General features: G+C 48.0%; 1 protein-coding gene across 1 annotated transcript in view; it reads right to left on the minus strand.

Annotated features, from left to right (window-relative positions):
• Positions 1 to 21,069, minus strand: part of TG (thyroglobulin) — a 128,362-nt gene that overhangs the window by 97,076 nt on the left and 10,217 nt on the right. Inside the window, exons 6-21 of the mRNA XM_077352914.1 lie at positions 20,527 to 20,633; positions 20,301 to 20,444; positions 18,924 to 19,109; positions 16,257 to 17,297; positions 14,794 to 15,381; positions 13,773 to 14,006; positions 13,228 to 13,365; positions 12,766 to 12,843; positions 12,022 to 12,134; positions 11,590 to 11,701; positions 9,869 to 10,069; positions 7,775 to 7,987; positions 5,232 to 5,386; positions 4,103 to 4,259; positions 2,260 to 2,481; positions 127 to 276 (exon numbers count right to left, since the gene is read on the minus strand). Of these exons, the coding sequence (XP_077209029.1) occupies positions 127 to 276; positions 2,260 to 2,481; positions 4,103 to 4,259; positions 5,232 to 5,386; positions 7,775 to 7,987; positions 9,869 to 10,069; positions 11,590 to 11,701; positions 12,022 to 12,134; positions 12,766 to 12,843; positions 13,228 to 13,365; positions 13,773 to 14,006; positions 14,794 to 15,381; positions 16,257 to 17,297; positions 18,924 to 19,109; positions 20,301 to 20,444; positions 20,527 to 20,633 (3,839 nt within the window). The remainder of the gene's footprint in view (positions 1 to 126; positions 277 to 2,259; positions 2,482 to 4,102; positions 4,260 to 5,231; positions 5,387 to 7,774; positions 7,988 to 9,868; positions 10,070 to 11,589; positions 11,702 to 12,021; positions 12,135 to 12,765; positions 12,844 to 13,227; positions 13,366 to 13,772; positions 14,007 to 14,793; positions 15,382 to 16,256; positions 17,298 to 18,923; positions 19,110 to 20,300; positions 20,445 to 20,526; positions 20,634 to 21,069) is intronic.

Here is a 21,069-nt window from a genome sequence, read left to right on the forward strand (position 1 = left end):
TCATTTCCTTTGCTTGCATCTAACAATCCCCTAAACAACTGTTGAAATGGGCAGTAATCAATCACCAACTAGCAACATGACGTATGGCTAATATGTCATGGGAAATCAATTCTGCGGGTCCCTTACAGTGCTTGGCTTTAAAAGCTCCCACAGAGGCGGTCGTTTTCCCCAAAGGACATTTGTTGCAAGAGAGGCTTCCAGGTTGCTCTTGGTAGAACCCGGAAGGGCACGGAATGCAGCGGTCATTTTGGAAGGAGGTTCCGGGAGGACAGACAACTGCAAAAAAGAAAAGCTTATATTACATCTACGGAATTGAAAAGCAGCGTTATAGTCACTGATGGCTAGCATTCCAAGGAGAATAAGACCAAGAAGGTACATCTTCCCATCATCCATGGCTCAAAACAATGGTAAACTTGAGATTTTGATACAGAACTTCATTTATTACTAATTGGGAACCCCTTACTGACTTTTTGCGTGAAACAGATGGAAAATCATAGAGTTGGGCCAGAAAGGCCATCTAGTCCAACCCCCTGCTCAATACATGATCAGCCTAAAGGATCCCTGTCCATCCGCTACTTGAAGACCGGCATTGAAGGGGAGCTCCCCACCTCCTGAGGCAGCCCATTCCACTGCTGAACTAGACTCATAGAATCTTAGAGTGGGAAGGGGCCACAAAGGTAATCTAGTCCCACCCCCTGTTCAAGGTAGGATCAGCCTCAAACATCCAGGAAAAGTGTCTGTCCACCTGCTGCTTAAAGACAGCCAGTGAGGGGGAGCTCACCACCTCCTTAGGCAGCCGATTCCACTGCTGAACTACTCTGACTGTGAATTTTATTATTTTTTTCCTGATAGCTATCCAGTAACATTCTACACATAGTTTAAACTGGCAATCCCCAACCTGTGGGCTGCGGACCACATGTGGTCCTTTGACTAATTGGAGGTGGGCCCCGAAGGACGCCTTCTCCCCCCCCCCCCTGGCCCTTTACTTCATCCCCCCCAGCCCTTTACAACACACTTCATTGTTGTGGCGTGTCTGTATCTTATTTTGAAGGGATGTTTAAACATTACCATAGCGATCAGAGAGTGTTAGGGCAGTGGTTGAGAGCAGAGGAGTAAACTACCCCCCCCCACCGGGCCTCAGTAAAAGGCGTTGAGTGGTCCCCGGTGAGTGGTCCCCGGCGTTGAGTGGTCCCCGGAGATAAAAAGGTTGGGGACCACTGGTATAAAGCTATGACTGCAGGTCCTCTCCTCTGCTTATTTGATGATTTGTGGTTTTGAGGACTAAAGAAAATAATTTTGAAGTAATCTTAAAATAAAAAAGTAATCTTGTTATTATTTGTAATCTTGTATTATTTCTTAATTGTCTATGTCATGGTCGCCTGGGAACACAAAAGTTGATTGTGATTATTTTACCTAGTCTTTTCTTTGTCTTTCATTATTTCTTCTTTCTGCTGTTGTCTGAGATATTTATATTTTTGTATCAAAAATTCTTTAAAAGAGTGGTTTTTAAATGAGTTTTAAAAAGAGTGATTATGATGCATGTTTTTTTAATGGAGTATCTCCCATTTGAAAGATTACCTAATGTTCCTGTTACTCATCAGTTCCCTGGAATCTAATAAAAGCACAACAAAGATAGTGTCCAATGGCACCTTTAAGAGAGCCAGTTTGGTGTAGTGGTTAGGAGTGCGGACTTCTAATCTGGCATGCCAGGTTCGATTCTGCACTCCCCCACATGCAACCAGCTGGGTGACCTTGGGCTCGCCACGGCACTGATAAAACTGTTCTGACCGAGCAGGAATATCAGGGCTCTCTCAGTCTCACCCACCCCACAGGGTGTCTGTTGTGGGGAGAGGAAAGGGAATGCGATTGGAAGCCGCTTTGAGACTCCTTCAGGTAGATAAAAGCGGCATATAAGAACCAACTTTTCTTCTTCTTCAGTAATCTCAGGGCTCTCTCAGCCTCACCCACCCCACAGGGTGTCTGTTGTGGGGAGAGGAAAGGGAAGGCGACTGTAAGCCGCTTTGAGCCTCCTTCGGGTAGGGCAAAGCGGCATATAAGAACCAACTCTTCTTCTTCTTCTTCTTCTTCTTCTTCTTCTTCTTCTTCGATCAACAAAGATTTATTCAAGGCATGAGCTTTCGTGCGCATGCACAGGTTAAAACGAAAACCGTGAAACTGTTTCCTGTTTATTCCCTTCACTTCCTTTCCTGAGTGACTACAAAACACAAGACGGAAAAAAGGTGGCCGAATGACACGTACCACACCCTTGGGAATCTGGGGGTGTTCCTTCTGTGGTCAAAGCCTTTCGGAAGCCACTCTTGCACCCGAGGAGAACTCCAGAAGATACGTTGAAATCGACATCTCTGGGGAAACCCGTGGAAGGGACCGCTTGGAAGAGTTTGGAGTCCAAATGGAAGAAGAACCCGCTGTTTCCGATGAGAGATTCGAAGCGTCCAATGAGATCACCGACCATCGCCTCTTCTGTAACAAAATTACAGGGCAGGGAATGGGAGAAATTATTCTTTTTTTTTAATTTAAAGTTTTTTAGCGCCCCTTTCAGGCTGGCTGTCTCCGTGTGCGAGTGAAACATTGATTACAATAAAATGTAAATAATTATATATTTTAAAAATAGAACAAAGTGAAAATACCCAATCTAGCCCCAATGATGTTCCATTCTGGCAAAGAGGTGCAGGTAAGGAGGTGGTATCAGTGGGGGGAGCGAGAGAAGGAGGGGTGACAACCCTGTTCTAGGCCCCGATTGTAGTCCCGATGGTCCAGAGACCCTTCCAAAACATAATCTCTAAATGCCTCTAAAGACAGGGGTTATTTTCTCATCCCGATTCTCTGAGCCAGTTAATATCGCTGCTCTCCCACATAATCCAGGCCAGATGCACCAATGTAAACACAAACAGATTGCCGAAATGGTACAGCACCCCCGCCCCAACCCATCCCAGCCAAAGGCAGCTTCTGGAGTAATTTAACATCATTCCTCGTTAGGCAAAGTGGGCGGGCAGACAACGGAAGCCGTGGAAACTCCAAGTCCGAGAAAGGAACGCCTGTGAGGTCGCTGGAAACAGAATTACGAAGCTATTGGAGGGGCCCATAACCGAATCCAGAGATTAAACAGAAGCCATCATATGAAGGAAGGATAAAGATGGAGGAAAGGAGCTTGAGAGGGGACATGATAGCCCTCTTTAAGTATTTGAAAGGTTGTCACTTGGAGGAGGGCAGGATGCTGTTCCTGCTGGCTGCAGAGGAGAGGACACGCAGGAATGGGTTTAAACTTCAAGTACAACGATATAGGCTAGATATCAAGAAAAAAAATTTATAGTCAGAGTAGTTCAGCAGTGGAATAGGCTGCCTAAGGAGGTGGTGAGCTCCCCCTCACTGGCATTCTTAAAGCAAAGGTTGGACACACACTTTTTGTGGATGCTTTAGGATGCTTAGGGCTGATCCTGCGTTGAGCAGGGGATTGGACTAGATGGCCTATATGGTCCCTTTCCAACTCTGTGATTCTATGATTCTATGGGCTGCATGTTTGGCCTCCACCCTTACAGTGGCTGGGAGGTCTGTACTAAATAATGTACTAAATAAGAAGAGCCTCTTGTGGCACAGAGTGGTAAGGCAGCAGACATGCAGTCTGAAAGCTCTGCCCATGAGGCTGGGAGTTCAATCCCAGCAGCCGGCTCAAGGTTGACTCAGCCTTCCATCCTTCGGAGGTCGGTAAAATGAGTACCCAGCTTGCTGGGGGGTAAACGGTAATGACTGGGGAAGGCCCTGGCAAACCAGCCCATATTGAGTCTGCCATGAAAACACTAGAGGGCGTCACCCCAAGGGTCAGACATGACCCGGTGCTTGTACAGGGGATACCTTTACCTTTACCTTTACCTTTACCTTTACCTTATCCACCCTTGAGATGCCACCCCCAAATCTGCAGGAGTTTCCCAACCTGGATCTATCAACCCTACACCGCCTTCCCCCTAACCACCAGACCCGGTAACCCTGGATGATAATGACACAAGAGTTGGGGCAAAGTCAAATGATGTCAGGGAGCAAGAATTTTGGCTCCACCAGCTTGGCCAAAAGAAACATCTTCTCTTACCGACGTTGTGTAAATCAGAAAGGGAAGCTGCCGGGATATCCTCAAGCAGAGCCGTCCACGTGAAGTTCACTCCCAAACGCTCAGCAGACAAACACTCAACTTGAGCGGCAGATTCGCCACAAACAGGAACCAAAACCAGGCGTTCAAAGGTATTGACCTTGAAGAAAGAGACAGGCAAGGCCGAGATTTGGCACAGCAGTGCAATAAGCTTTGGCTGCTGTCAACCTGTGCAGCATCCTTCTCCGGACACAGACCCTTGGCCTCAATATTCTCTTCTCCGACTGGCAGAGGGTCACTGAATTCTCAGGGAAAGAATTTTCCTACCAGCCATGACTCAACCTAAATGGACTCAGTGAGACCCAGGGTTACCTGTTCCCAGTTGGGGGTGGGGGAGTCCCTGGTTTGGGGTCTCTCCCCTGCCCCATTCCAGGACTCTAAGGAACCAGGGAACTTAATGGAAGTGGGGAGGGAAAAAGCAAGAAGAGAACCTGTGGTGGTTAAGAGCAGTGACCTCTAAGTTTGATTCCCCACTCCTCCACGTGAGGCCTGCTAGGTGACCTTGGGCCAGTCACAGTTCTTTCAGAGCTCTCTCAGCCTCTCCTCCCGCACAGGGTGTCTGTTGTGGGGAGAGGAAGGGAAGGCGACTGTAAGCCGCTTTGAGCCTCCTTCGGGTAGGGAAAAGTGGCATATAAGAACCAACTCTTCTTCTTCTTCAGTAATATCAGGGCTCTCTCAGCCTCACCTCCCTCACAGGGTGCCTGTTGTGGGGAGAGGAAAGGGAAGCCGACTGTAAGCCACTTTGAGCCTCCTTCAGGTAGAGAAAAGTGGCATATAAGAACCAACTCTTCTTCTTCTTCAGTAATCTCAGGGCTCTCTCAGCCTCACCCACCCCACAGGGTGTCTGTTGTGGGGAAAGGAAAGGGAAGGCGATTGTAAGCCTCTTTGAGCCTCCTTTGGGTAGAGAAAAGTGGGGTACAAAAACTCAGCTCTTCTCTAAATGCAACATTGCTACGTCACACAAACATGAAGCTGGCTTGCGCAGAAAAGCTTGTACCTTGAATTAAAATATGCGGTTGTTAAAGGGGCCACTGGACTCGAACTTTGCTCTCTGCTTTAATAGCAGCAGTACCTGAACATGACACAGCCCGCGGGCCTTCATCTCGTCCAGAATGAAGATCTGGAAGGCTTCGAGCAAGCCGGAGTAGTCAGGGCTGCAGGTCTTCTCAGGAGGCAGCAAGAGCTGAAATTGTCTCTGGGTTTGGACACTCTGGAACGGCTGGAGCCCTAAACAGGGAACAGAAGGCAGTGTGGGCAGAATTTAAATATGCAAAAAGGGGTCCAACACCAGCCGGCTTGAAAGAATAGCATAGTTTTATTGTGCAGAGCAACAATTTATATAGAGGGGGAGGGGGGGACCCAAACTGTTCTGTTTTCTTCATTTGGTCTGTTCGTTCTGGAGGCAAGCAGGGAGGAAGTGCTTGGTGTAGTGGTTAGGAGTGCGGACTTCTAATCTGGCATGCCAGGTTCGATTCTGCGCTCCCCCACATGCAACCAGCTGGGTGACCTTGGGCTCGCCACGGCACTGAGAAAACTGTTCTGACTGAGCAGTGATATCAGGTCTCTCTCAGCCTCACCCACCCCACAGGGTGTCTGTTTTGGGGAGAGGAAAGGGAAGGCGACTGTAAGCCGCTTTGAGACTCCTTTGGGTAGGGAAAAGCGGCATATAAGAACCAACTCTTCTTCTTCTTCTTCTTCTTCTTCTTCTTCTTCTTCTTCTTCTTCTTCAAAGGAGCAGGAAGCCTCCAATAAGCCAATCAGGACACTGGAAGAGTATCTTTAAAATTCCAGGAAGTTCCTAATCTAACTATCCTAAAAATCACATCTCCTGTGATGCTCCCTGCAATCAGTGCTGGTTACTGGAGCAAAGTCTTTATACAGGAGCTCTCTCAGTGATTGTAAACTGCTTCAGGAAAAGTGGGGTACAAAAAACCTAGCTCTTCTTCTTCCTGCACTGACATAAGCTTAGTCAAGGCCTTTGGGGGGGGGGGAGATTAGAGGAAATGAGCACAATTATTAATTATTTTATTATTCCCCAAATGGCCAATGATGGGCCTGGAGGGGGTGGGAAGGGGAGGGGCCTCAGGTGGGCGTGTCCACAGCTCTGCTTCCCAACCATATTCTGCACCATCATGCCCCTTCTGGGGTCTCTCAAAGCCCGAAGAATGTTTCAGGGGTTTCTCTCTCTTTTTTTTTTTTGCTCAACATTTTTATTGAAAGTTTTACACAACCACACAAATGACACAAAACCTATAAAACATTACTACCAACACCACTTAACCCCCGATAACAACTAATAGTAAAGACACCTCCCCCAAAAACCAAAAAACATACACTAACAACAACAACAAAAAAACATTTAGAAAAGACCCCCGACCATCTAGTGCATTTAGAATGTTTCAGGGGTTTCTCAATGGCAGAAGAGTTGAGAAAGCCTTCAATAAACAATAAAATAGGATTTGGGTTGTAGAACCCAACAGAAATCAAAAACGAGAACTGGAGCCAGGCATCTGCATAAATTTTAGCACACCCCAATAAATGGTATAAAAATTACACAGTAAGATCCCAGGTTCAGTAAACTAAACACGGTCGCAGAGACCACAATTCCTAATAATTTATCTCAGACAGACTTATATAAGAGTCTCGGCGTATTTCCAAGATGACACTTGGAACAGTGGGAGGAACAAACCAGTAAATCTTTACACAGAGAGGGATCAAAACATGGAATTTGCTGCCAGAGGATGTTGTGATGGCCACAGGGATAAACAGCTTTAAAAGGGATTTAGATTCATGGAGGGTAAGTCAATCAGTGGCTACTAGTCATGGTGACTGATGGGAACTTCCACATTCAGAGGCACTAATCCTCTGAATCCCAGAGCCAGCTCAGTGACCTTGGGCTAGTCACAATTTTCTCAGAGCTCTTCTCACAGAGCAGTTCTCACAGAGCTCTCTCGGCCCTACCTACCTCACAGGGTCCTGTTGTGGGAAGAAGGAGAAGATGTTTGTAAGTCATTTTAGGAGTCCTGTGAGTAGTGAAAAGCAAGGTATAAAAACCATCTCTTCTTCCTCTCACTGCTACTGGTAAATAGCAGTGGGTCCAAATTAGCTTCCATTAAATCCTCTAATTTTTCATATCTTTCACAGATCAAATGGAAGTACTATGTTCAGGAGTGGCTGGCGGAAGATTTTTAATGACCACAAAACCTTTTACACCATGTGTTCAAAGCAGGACACACACAGCAGAGGGAAAAGATCAGAACTACAATCATTAAAATCAGTTATAAAACAAACCAACAGGTAGTCATAGCAATAATGGGCATATTTTATAAATTTGGAGTGCAAGGGGTGGGTATCATATTAAACAGTGAAGAAGCCTCTCTGTGTGACTAAAGGAAGCTGAGGCAGCCGTTATGAGGCTGGGTCCACCTCCTGTGGCAGCCATTTTGAGGCTGGGTCCACCTCCTGTGGCAGCCATTTTGAAGCTGGGTCTACCTCTTGCGGCCGCCATTTTGTAGCTGCACCCAGCACACTCTGTCACAATTCCAGGGATGACCACAGGTTCAAAATGTTTAGAGACCCCTGAAAGGGAACAAACCATCCCCCTCACCGACTTACTTTGACAGGTTTGCAAGTGTGGTGGATCCCCTACCCAGAGGTTGGTCTTGACATCACAGAGAAACGTCTCCCTGCTGGAAATCATCCTGTGGAAGCCTGGATAGCAAATCACTCGACACTCTTGAGTTGACGTAGTCGGCAAGGACGTGTCATTGCAAAAAACCTCTCCATTGACCACATCAGGGGTGTCGAAAGGCAAGCGGCACTGAGGACCTAGGACAACCATTCAGACAAATATAGGAAAACCAAGTTATGTTCCAAGTGAAAGATGGAATATAAGGTCCCTCCTGGGGCAGGGGGGTGAGCCTACAAGAAGCAGGGTGTTTCATCCAATGATTCAGCCACGTGTTCACCTGGCTTCCAAGAAAACCCCACAGTGATGTAGGCATATGGGGAATGTTGGGTTGATGTTCTGGTTTTTGGACCAAAACTCGACGATGGAATTAGCTTCCACCATAGAGTTTTTGTCCAAAACCCTGATGGCCCCCATATATTAGTGATGTAGTGATAACCACAGCTTTAAAAGGGGATTCGACAGATTCGTGGAGAAGAATTCTATCAGTGGTGACTGAGGGGAACCTCCACATCCAGAGGCACTAAACCTCTGAATCCTAGAGGCAGGAGGAAACAGCAGGGAAAGACCTCAGCTTCTATGCTCTGTCAATGGCCCTCCAGAGGAACTTTTTGTGTGAGACAGGATACTGGACTAGATGGACCACTGGTCTGGTGTTCTTATCAGGGGAAGGCCATGGTCTCTCTGCCCTGTTGTTGGCCCTCCAGACCAACTGGTTGGCCACTGTATGAGACAGAATGCTGAATTAGATGGCCTGCTGGTCTCATCCAGCAGGGATCTTATATTTTTAATGCTTCAAATAAAAAATGGACTATATAATGACACAAAACTGCATTTTAACACTCTACAGCCATAAACAACAACCACAACCCTTCTCCACAAGCAGAAAACTAGCAGTGAAGGGAATTGGCTGAGTTAGAACATTTCTCCCTGATATGCTACTTTTCTTCTAGCAGAGAAAGTAGATGAGGATACTTGTTTTCCCAAAAGGGTGTTTTCTATCTGTGCTTAGAGGGGTTTGGTGCATTCTGTTGCCTTGGCATTACATTTTGTTCCTTTCTCTGCAGCCCTCTGCAGCACAGAGAAGAGATGTGGGTGGTAAAGAGCAACGTGGCATTAAAATCCCTCTCACACACGTCAACCCCAGAAATGCTGGCTCTCTCCCAAGCTGAAGCCAAAAATGTCCCCAGGGGAAATCTCTCCCATATGGAACCAATTTGTTTCACAGAGACCTCCGCAGATAAAATGGGCATTCCAAAGTCTCTGCTTCCCCATCCAATCTGTCCCTTCTGATAAAGGAGATGGATTTATTGTCCTTTCCCACCGTGGCTGTCTCCTCCACTGACGAGCCATGTCCCCATCCTCACGCCAGGCCCAAAATTGCAACAACAACAACAACAAAAAATGTTAAAGCTCATTCTTGACTTCCCGTAAGTGTCAGCTGGAAGGGAAAGCTCAATCAGAGGGAAAGGATCTCATATTTCTCTGAAAGAAAGGTTGTCAACCTTGGTAACGGGACAGAATTTGGAAGAACAGCCAGCCTCTTTCGGTTTGGGTTCTGAGAGCAAGCTTTAATTTTGGGGGGAAAAGGTTTAAGTTTCAGAAGGAGGCCTGCGCTGTGAAACATCCGCATTGGTGGGATTAGGTTCCGGGTTGGGTGTCACTTTTGTGCAGAGGGTGAAAAATAACAGTGGTGAAATGTCGATACAATTGTCTCTGGGGCATCAAAAGGATCAGAACTGAGTTTGAACAAGGAAAACCTGTAGAGACCTTGAGATGTTAAATGGCATCTTTTCCAGGCCACTAGGTGGCGACAGTGCACCTCTTTGAAACTGACACATCCGCCAGGAGGGTGCTGGAGATTTCCCAGAATCCCTGCTCATCTCCGGAAGTACTGAGATCAATTCTGGAGAAAATGGCCGTTTCCTGAGGTCCCTCCCTGCCTCAGACCCCACCCTCTCCCAGCTCCACCCCCAAATCTCCAGAAATTTCCCAACCAGGAGTTGGCAAGCTTGACTCACGTTCACACGCAGGCCTCCTGCTGGCGTCTCGTGTCCCGGCAGCCTCCCCGCCGTTCTCAAAGACGCACCAGCAGCTTTCCTGACGGTCGTCACATTGCATCGAGGAGAAAACCCCACTGCTGCTTTCACACTGAGGGAGATGTCCCCTTCCAAGTTCCCGTAAGAGGGCTTTGGGCTTCACCAGGCTGCAATATCCGGGGCCTTTGGAATAAGACAAGGAATTCTGGTCACTCCGTGCAGCTGTCCTCTTGGTGTTCATTCAGAAGTAAACAAGGCCAACTTCTTCCACATCACAGGTCATTTTCTGCAACATTGCACTTAACCAGCCCCTATCCTGTCTCTGGCTGTAGCTGCCCAAACGCTCCCAAGAAAACAAAATCAGAGTCCAGTGGCACCTTTAAGACCAACAAAGATTTATTCAAGGTGTGAGCTTTGAATAAATCTTTGTTGGTCTTAAAGGTGCTGTTGGACTCTGATTTTTGTTGTGCTACTTCGGACCAACACGGCTCCCAGGAAATCCACCCAACAGGTCACGAAGGAAGCAATCCTCTGCCACTGTTGAAAGATAGAGGGCTACTGAATAGGGAGTTTCCATTTAGAAATCATGACTAATGGGCATTGATTGTTCTGTCCTTCATGAATTTGTCCAATTTTTTTAAGGTGTCTAAGATGCTGGTCTTCACCATATCTTGAGAGAATGAATTCCGTAAGGATGTATGAGGGTGTCGTTTTTATGCTGATTGCACTGTTACCTTGTGGCTGCAGTGGGGAATGAAAGAGGGACTTTTCCTTCTGAGAAACAGTGTGAGCTCTTCTTTATTACATTCTAAAGTTATCTTTCATTTTCTTGAATACATCCAAAGAACATTGTTCAGGCTTTACATCTAGTGTTGCCACAAACCCACTGGCAGGAGAAAAGTTGAAAATGGCTGGCTGAACTATGATATGACATCACTTCTGAGCAAGCCCAGATGTTATGCCACTCTAGGACTGGCCAGAAAAATCTATGGTATACCCATAGAGTTTTCCACAGTTCCTAAATTGGTGTGAAACCATGTCCAAGGTTTGGCCCTGTCTTCAACATGATGGAAAGAGTTGCTAGTCAAAATGCGGGCGAAGAAGAAGAAGAAGAAGAAGAAGAAGTTGGTTTTATTTGCTGCTTTTCTCTACCCAAAGGAGGCTCAAAGCGGCTTACAGTCGCCTTCCCTTTCCTCTCCCCACAACAGATACCCTGTGAGGGAGGTGAGACTGAGAGAGCCCTGATACTACTGAAGAAGAAGAAGGAGAGTTGGTTCTTATATGCTGCTTTTCTCTACCCAAAGGAGGCTCAAAGCGGCTTACAGCCGCCTTCCCTTTCCTCTCCCCACAACAGACACCCTGTGTTTTGTGTTCTTATTAAGCCTCCCCAAGCCTGCTTGCAGGAAGGGGTGGTATAGCTCAAAGAAATGAATTAAATAATTGATTAATCAGTTAAAGAGATAATTATTCATCCACTGAAAATCTTCAATAATGTGTAGAAAAGCTGCAATATACCAACAGCCCTGATGTAACATGGAGAGAATGCTTGACGGTTTGTGCTCTCGGAATGAATGCTCAGTTTTGAGAACACAAATGGCTTTATGAAGCTCTCCTCACATCGAGGAAAAGAGCAGGGACAGAATGAAATAGAAGCTTTCACGAGACACAATAGACGACTCAGAGAAGAAGCCGTAGGTACTTACAGTGAACTCTGCCCTTTGAATCTATGCTGGCTTCTTGGAGGACTTCTCCTGACGCAGGGTCGACACACCAGGCCTCTGTCTTGGACTTCTGTAGCACGGCATATGCCCCGGTCTGGAAGGAAGCAGTTGTGTCATCCAATGTGGAATAGCAGGATGCGTGCAAAACCAGGGTACGGGACCCAACTGGAGATGGATGGACTCAGTCAAGGAAACCATGGCCCTCAATTTGCAAGACCTGAGCAGGACTGTTAGTATAGGATTTTGGGAGGACATCAACTCAGAGACTTAGAAGTGACTTGATGGCATTTCACATGCACGTATGAAAGACGGACAGCTACTTGTTGGGGACATCCTAGTTGTACTAACCGAAATGTGAACAAACCCCTGAATTTAGCCTAGGATCGAAACAGGTTTCTACTTAACACTGCTTACCTCTAGGCAGGAAGGCGTAAACAGGTCTACCGAAGCCACGTCACGGTTCAACCCCGTCTGCCTCCAGCTGGAAATCAACGCATTTGTTCGGGAGCGCTGACACGGTGTCCCACCTGTATTCAAACAGCCACTGTCAGTAACACCAGCCCGTAGAATGTGTCACACCTGGCCATTTATTCCTGCCTGGCAATTAGGTGACAGGGGCTCGAAAGGTCCAGGATAAACGCCAAAAGGAAGCCAAGGCAAAGCTCCCTTCTCCCGCTCACTCCTTTGATTGTTAATGAAGTTGACCTTGCATTCTTTGTGTGTGAAGAAAGTGGACAGGACATGAAACGTGTCCACCATCAGAACATCAGGTGTAGATCTCCAGCTTCAGATGCTGCCTACAAACCTCCAAGTCCTCCTTAAGATCCATAAGGACTAGAAACGTCCTTGGAGGAGGTAGAGAAGCAGAAGCAGAGGAAGAGGAAGAAGCAGAAGAAGCAATAGGAGGAGGAGGAGGTTTTTATACCCCACTTTTCACTGCCCAAAGGATTCTCCAAGCAGCTTCCAATCACCTTCCCTTCCCCTCCCCACAACAGGCACCCTGTGAGGGAGGTGGGGCTGAGAGAGCTCTAGCAGGACTGCTTTGTGAGAACAGCATTATCATTACTTTTGGCAGTCCTCTCTATAGCATTCACGAGGCACTGAAGCTGCGTCCATCACTTTAATCTAGCCGCACTGGAAAGGGAGAGGAGAACTTACACCGAGGCAGCTGAGCAGAGCGCATCACTAGAGAACCAGACAGGTAATGGCCTCTCTCATCCACACACCAGCAGTGGCCTAGGATGCAAGAACAAAAGGCATAAAGGAATATCATTTGCCAGAGGCACTTAGCAATCAGATGCTCTTTGCAGGGGATGTTTGCGCCTTGCACTGTTTATTTTTTTTAAATGAGCAAGTATTTCGGTGGCTGCCATTTTAACACAAGATGTTGGATTCAAAAGGCCCAGCTTCTAACAGAAACATGTTACTATTAGAGTTATGCATGACCCTAACGTTTTGAGGTTGTCTCTGCCTCCTGCAGCAGCCATTTTGAGGATGGCACCCAATTCTGAATCCCAAAGGCTAGGCTTTTGTGTACTCAGAATCTGAAGACGGGGATCGCAAGCAATAACTGAGTTCTGTGGCTTAATGCTGCCAACACTTCCCCCAGCCAGGTCTCACCTGAGCTATCATAGCACTGAACCGGTTCCCAGTTTCCCAGCCCATCGCACTGTGGGACGTAGGGCCGAAAGCCCAAACGTACAGCTTCCCCTGCGGAACTGCGGGAAGCAAAGAGCTGGTTCCAATAGAAATGCAAAGCTGAAAGAAAAAGGGTGGAAAGAGTAAACACAGTTAAAGCAAGGGGGAAAGCAGGGGCCATGGCTCAGTGGAAGAGCCTCTGCTTGGCATGCAGAAGGTCCCAAGTTCAAGCCCCGGCATCTCCAGTTAAAAAGGACCAGGCAGGAAGTGATGGGAAAGACTTCATTGGCTCAGTGGCAGAGCCTCTGCCTGGCATGCAAAAGGCCCCAGGTTCAAGCCCCGGCATCTCCAGTTAAAAAGGACCAGGCAGGAAGTGATGGGAAAGACCTCTGCCTGAGACCCTGGAGAGCAGCTTCCGGTCTGAGTAGACAATACCGATTTTGATGGACTGATGTATGAGGCAGTGCCATGTCTTCCTGTGCGGGTTTCACCCAAAAAAAAGAGTTGTTTCCTTCTGACAAACTCACTGGACTGTGCGGCCAGCCGGATGGCGTAATCCCCTCCCGTCAACAGCGCTTCTGAAAACGTGATCCCCGGCTGAGAATAATTCAGCAGCTCATTCTCCGTCAGCGTGAGGCCTCCCACCATCAAAAAGCTCTGCCCGAAAGGAAAGCGGGAGCTGTCAGACTCCCGGATGAGCCTCTCCACTGTGTCAGTAAACCTCGCGGCTTCTTGTTGGGCAGCTGCACACGCTCCAGGACCTGCGGGGAAAGGAAAGTGATGCTTAACAGGGCTCAGCAGTTCCCTATTCACCACATGCTTTGCTTCTTCCTATATCCCCTGTTATTTCCACTGCTGCAAATACATGGTTTTGGGGCTCACATGGAGAGGCTACAATAAACTTTAGGTCATCCGGGGATGCAGCCCTCGAATGTCAGAATCCCCAGATTTTCTGCCTTGGTTTTATTCTGTTTCCTTGCGTTGATTCTGCTGCTTGCTTTGACCTGTCCTGCCCTGATGTAACAGATGCTTTGGTTTACCCCCCAAGGTTGTTTCCTGCCACTATGTTTTATGACTCCCTATCCTCCCTCCACATCCCTTCCCCTCCCTTTTGTTAGTAACCCGTAATTCCCAGACCTGTTGTCCTGAATGTCCAAATGATTATCTCTATATTTTGACTCCTTTGAACTGTGCCTGGCTCAAATTCCCAGGGGAGGTTACTTATTTAGAAATCAAAGTTTCTCACATGGAGACTCAGCAGTTACATGTTTGGCATGGGTTTTGGGTGGCTCAGGATCCTGGGTGAATGAAGCTGCTGGTCACGTGGAGGTTCCTGAGCATCCATTTATTCACCCTTGCACTGGACAGGTAAGGAGCAGAATGCTCAACCCATCAGAAAGAAGCACACAGTTTCCCCCAAAATCCGTGATCATATCAATCACAAGGCCTATGATCAGGATCGAGTACATTTTTTTAAAGGATTTTAAAACGTTTGAGTGGGTAGTGTTAGAATGTGCAAAATTACTTCAACTGCTGCAATAAACTCACAGACTGGGAATTGGTTCCCCTCCACTTTGCTTCCTTGCATTTGTCCCTTTTCATCCACGCACCAACAGCTGCGCTGGTCAAAATGCCCTAGTGGGTGGCTGAAATCACTGTAAGGCCCTGGATAATGGACAAGCTGGCCCTGAAGAAGCTGCCAGAAAGTGAACGGGGCCAGCAGAACGTTCTCTGGCGAGGCCCCTGCACTGCCACCTTCCCGGACCGCTTGGGGAACAGCCTGGAAGGAAGAAAACCCGGAGAATGCTGGGAAAACGTTCTGGTGGCCAGCTCCATAGAGGGCCTTGATGAAGTCTTCAAAGCTTGATCGAGATCTCTCTTTGTAGTCAAGGAGGATGTCCCTCAAGTCCTCCAAAGGGAGAGAACTGCCGCTATTATTCTGGGTGATCCACCTTTGGTACCATTCAAACGCTTGTTCGGGGGGACCGTCGCATTGGACCCGCCGCCATTGCCCATCCTGGGTGCATTGTGGGACGTAGACACTGGCGAGCTGAGGCAGATGGGTAGGATCCAACAGGAAGCTCTGCACGCTTTGTAGAACAGCTTGGCCGCCGGCTAATTGGCAGTCACTTGGGCCTGGAGAAGAAGAAGAAGAGCTGGTTACTTATACCCCGCTTTTCACAACCCAAAAGAGTCCCAAAGGAGCTTACCATTGGCATTCCCTTCCACTCCCCACAACAGACATCCTGGGAGGTAGATTGAACCGAAAAAGCTCTAAGAGAACTGCTCCACAAGAACAGCTTTCAGAAAACAGTGACTAGCCCAAGGTCACTCAGCTGGCTGCACGTGGAGGAGCGGGGAATCAAACCCAACTCTCCATATTAGAGCCCACGACTCTTAAGCACAATGCTATGGGGGCTCCGAAGCAAAAGAACACACACCAGTGCTAAATGCATATAAGTGAAAGCCTTGAATGCAACTTCTAATTGATTGTGCTGGTTAAGAAAGTCAATATTATTGACCCTGTTTTCTTAATGGTTGTGTATTATAAGTTCTTTTGTGCATTTGTGTGCATATGTGTATACCCTGATTGGCTGGGTGGGTGAGTAGGTGGGTTAATAGGTGAGTGGATGGATGGGTGGATGGGTGGATGGGTGGGTGGTTGGATGGATGGTTGGATGGATGGATGGATGGATGGATGGATGGATGGATGGATGGATGGATGGATGGGTGGGTGGTTGGATGGGTGGTTGGATGGATGGATGGATGGATGGATGGGTGGGTGGGTGGGTGGGTGGGTTGGAGAGTGAATGGATGGATAGCTGGATGGGTGGATGGGTAGATTGGTGGATGGATGGATGAGTGGATAGAAACATACATACATACATAGGTGGATAGATTCATAAATGGATGAATGGATGGATACCTCTGCCTGAGACGATGGAGAATCTCCACATATTTAAAGCATACATTTAAGCCCGATCAAATGGCATGAGTCAAATGCAGCTTACATTGGATGGGCTCTCCAGGACTGGTGGCAATTCCTGGAATCATCCTGCCGTCTGAATTGACACAGAAGCAGTTTCTTCCATGGCACTGAACCGTCAGGAATTTTCCATCCAGCGTACAGGAAGGAACAAAGAGCTCAGATCCCGCGGGCTGGCTTCTTCTCAAGCGCTGCAGATGGTCCCGTTGCTTTTCACACAATGTCGGGCACTTGGGACGTGCACCATGGACTCTGGATCCGGAGAGTTCTTGGCCGTTTGAATCCACACACCAGCAATCTCCTGCATAGCACTGGAGTTCCTTGTACCTTCCTGCTGTGGTGCATTCGGGGACAAACAAATTTCCTGCCCGCTCCTGGCAGTTTTGGGATCTCAACACGATCTTTGCAACATCCCCTAAATCTTCAGCGACGCTTTCGGGGACGGAAATGACCTGCTGCAGAAAAGCAAAGAACTCTGGGGATTCTAGGAGGGAAGCAAGAAACCGGACCAGCTTTTGATTGTCTTGCAGGTTAAGAGTCTGGCCTAAACTGTCCACACGAGGCTGGCTTGAGTTCAACTCGGCTGCTTCCAGTGAAATCGGCTGCATGGTCTGGGCAAATCCACCGCTGGTCCCGCTTTGCTGGAAAAAACGTTCCAAATTAAACTTGCCGTTGGTGCCAATGGCTCCGGTGAAGTTAAACTGAGCCAAATTCTTTAAGAACTTCCCTCCGAAAAGGTTTTCTTGGAACCGCTTGGGGTTGTCGATGAAATGGAGAGCAATTCGGGCAAGTTCCCTTGAAGGAAACATCCCCCTGATAGCCTCACTAAGGACAGATTCGAGAGCAGGCAGCTGAGAAGCTTCTAGCATGTCTGCGAGAGATGAAAGCAACCCGGAATCCACAAACTGTCCCTTTAATGAAGGCGGGCAAGATCTTGAGGAGCTGGTTGTTTTCTGGGTCTCCTCTGCAGCAGAGAACAAATGCAACTGGCCAAAGGCTCCAGTGGGTCCATAGAAAAGGGCCGAGAGTGCTCTTTGTCTCTCAGAGATGCAGGCATGTTCCTCACCTAGAACAAGGGGAAAGATGCAATTCCTGTTCAAACCAGATTAAGGACATAAGAGAAGCCATGTTGGATCAGGCCAATGGCCCATCCAACCCAACACTCTGTGTCACCCAGTGGCTGAAACCCAGGGGTCATCAGGACCCAGGAGGTCCCTTCCAACTCTATGATTCTATTATTCTAGGAGGTCCACCAGTGAAACCAGAACTCCAGAAGATCTCCCACCATTGACACCCAAGCCACAAGATTAGTATCCCTGCCCCAGACACAAGAACATAAGAGAAGCCATGTTGGATCAGGCCAATGGCCCATCTAGTCCACCACTTTGTGTCACACAGTGGCCCAAACCCAGGTGCCATCAGGAGGTCCACCAGTAGGTCCAAAACTCCAGAAGCCGTCTTACTGTTGCCCCTCAAGCACCAAGAGCATCACTTCCCCAGATAGAGTATTCCTTCTAAACCCTGGGGTTTCTTGACAGCCCTGGAAGGGTTTCACGAATGGGAGTTAATTAATTGTTTATATATTTTTATAAGGTGTTAAACGTTGATTGAGTGTTATGACCATGTATAGTATTTACTTACTCTCCCTCCCCAAATAGCCAATGATGGGCCTGGAGGGGGTGAGAAGGGGAGAGGCCCCAGGTGAGCATGTACACAGCTGAGATTCCCCACCAGATTCTGCGTGATCACATCACTTCTGTGGTTTCTCGAAGCCTGACGAATGTTTCGGGAGGGGGGGGGTTCTCAACAGTGAAAAAGTTGAGAAGGGCTGCTCTATACCAGGGGTGGGCAAACTGTGGCCCTCCAGATGTCCATGGACTACAATTCCCATGAGCCCCTGCCAGCGAACGCTGGCAGGGGCTCATGGGAATTGTAGTCCATGGACATCTGGAGGGCCACAGTTTGCCCACTCTTGCTCTATGCCTTGTGGCTGAGATGAGGGTGATTGCCCTCCGTTCTACAGGTTTGTCCCATCCCCCCTTGAAGCTGCCTGTGCTTGTAACCAACACCCCTTCTTGTGGAAGATTTGCCACAGAGATATTTTTAATGGTTTCCTCAGTACAAATCCTAGGATGCACGTGACACAAAAATACATTTGAAGTACTAAGAGCAAACCAGGTAGATATAAGTGGGTTAAACATGAAAGCCAGAGTGGTTTGATGGTTAGATTGCCAAGACTAGGATTCCTCCTCACTCTACCATGAAAGTTTGCTGAATGACCTTGTTTCACATGCCTACAGTCATACACTCCCAGCCTAACCTACCTTGCAGGGGAGTAGCAAGGATAAAAGGGATAGAATTTAAGCCACTTGGGCTCTCCACTAGGGCGACAGGTGGGATATAAATTCAAATAATTAGTACACAACAATGCAGATCACGATTGGAGGCTGGGAGTTCCGCCAGCTGGTCCCCTAAACCTGGATCTACTTAAGGTGAAACTGCAGCACGAGTCTTCCCATGTTGCCTTGGGGCATGGAAAGGAGGACTACAGCTCCCACTTGGAGCCTGGCTCCCATACCTCCACTAGCTTAAATAGATCTGCAGAGGACCCAACCCTCTCCTTGGACATTTAACGATGAGAAGTGAAGACTCAGGAGATCCATCAGATCTCCAAGTGTCCGATTTTACATACCACATGTTGGACGCTCCCCTTTACGCCTGGTTCCCATGAGCTCCTGCCCTTCGGAGTCCACACACCAACACTGGCCATCCAGTTGGCATTGCGTTGGTTCATAATCTCCGTCTTCGTCACACAATGGCCTATACGTGTACTGGAAGCGGATCGCTGAGTCTATCTCCGTTTCACACTTGGAGGGGCCTGCAAGAGACACATAAGGGGCCAAGGAGAGAAAGGTCATGGGAATCATCTCCATCTGTTGGTGTCTAGCCAATCCTATGGAAAGTCAGTGAGAGGCTTGATCCAGCTGTACCTCTCTGCTCTGCTCCATGCAACACAGTCTCCCCAGGTTGGTAGATCAAAAATGACATGGGGTGCCAAGTAGGACTGTACTAGAATATCTATGAACACAGAGTACCAGTGTAGTGTTGTCAGCTGAAGCTGAATCCAGCTAAGGCACAGAACCGCCTGGCTGGGCCAGCATGCCTTAGATGGGCCACTACAATTCCGAACCCTTGACAGTGTCCAGTTATCACTGGTGTCCACTTAACACCTTGACCGTGTCCAGTTAACCATCAAGAGCAGGGGTGGCCAAACTGTGGCTCTCCAGAGGTCCATGGACTACAATTCACATGAGCTCCTGCCAATTGGCTATGCTGGTAGAAGTTCATGAGAACTTTAGTCCATGGGCATCTGGAGAGCCCCAGCTTGGCCATCCCTGGTCCAAGTGAGATTCTGGAGGTCTCCTTGTTAATGGAGGCCCAGGTATGAATGTTGCACACCTGGCCTTTTAAGCACAACAGTTAACACCCTATCTGTCGACGTTCAACCTAGCCACTGTGATCCATGCAACAATCACCTCCAGACTAGATTATTACAACTCGTTCTACGCAGGGCTACACTTGAAGCTGCTTCGGATACTCTAACTTGTCCAAATAGTGGCTGTGCGGGTCCTTACGAAGACTCCATAGAGGGCATATATATGACCTGTGCTCTCCCAGATCCATTGGCTCCAGATGGGAGACCAAATCAGATTCATGACCTTTAAAGTCCGGGACCATTGTACCTGTGGGACCGCCTCTCTCTGTAAATCTCCCAAAGGGCATTAAGATCAAGCAAAAAAAAAATCTGCTTAGGGTCCCAGGCCCAAAGGAGATCAAACTGGCCTGAACCAGATCTGCCTCGGCCTCAGCCTGGTGGAAGACTCTCCCAAATGAGATCAGAGCCCTGCGGGACCCCCAGGCCCAGGCCCTAACCTAGCCAGACGTTCCTTCTGCATACAAACTGCCACAGAAGTGCATGGGTCTTGCTGCCAGAGATTGTGGTTCAAGAGCACAGAGACCTGGACATTCAGCCAGGAGCCTACCATGCTCCTGGAATCATCATACTTACACCTGAACTTGCCCGATGTCGCCAGCCGCACTGCCAAAAACCGCCTCTGCAGGATCCGGTACATGCTGGTCTCCCTGAAGGTTTGTGCAGGCTCCATTGAGGCAAAAACTGTGTCATAGACATCGTCAAGTAACATCTCCAGACCTGGAAGAGAAAACAGTATTTCAGACCAGGTTGTGGCATGTCAAGTCATCCTTGGGGCTCTAGAGATTGACCAGGTTCTTACCTGTCTCTTCTAGCTCCCTCCCAAGACTATCAGCACAGTAGCAGTAGCCAAACATCTCTGGGAACAAACTTCTAAAGGAACTGAATGTCAGGAATGCTTCAGGGAATCTACAAGGGAGACCAAGAAGTTACAGAGCGCAACATTTACAGTCCTTCTCTGCGTCTCTACAGAAGCTGTCTGCACCATTGAAACATAATTTGTCATAAGTTGCTGGATTTTCCCCATGCAGCGTGTGGTGTATAGAAAGCACAGGCAGGTGCATAATTGTGCAATGGCCAGATGTAAGAGAGCATGGGATTTGCCATGATTAGGAAATACATTCACTTGAGGAACATGCAGATTGAACCATACAAGATTTGGTGATGAAGCTACCAAGGATTTGGTTCCCTTCCTCCCTAAGAGAGTTCAAACCAACACTAGTAAATTATCAGAAGATGGCCTGCCTGGTGGTGGCCACCACCACACCACACCCTAAGAACAGCAGAAGAGCCCTGCTGGTTCAACCCAACCATCCATCTTATTCAGCCTCCTGTCCCACACAGT

The sequence above is a fragment of the Paroedura picta genome, chromosome 9 (genome assembly GCF_049243985.1).
Source record: "Paroedura picta isolate Pp20150507F chromosome 9, Ppicta_v3.0, whole genome shotgun sequence".
Classification (NCBI taxonomy): Eukaryota; Metazoa; Chordata; class Lepidosauria; order Squamata; family Gekkonidae; genus Paroedura; species Paroedura picta.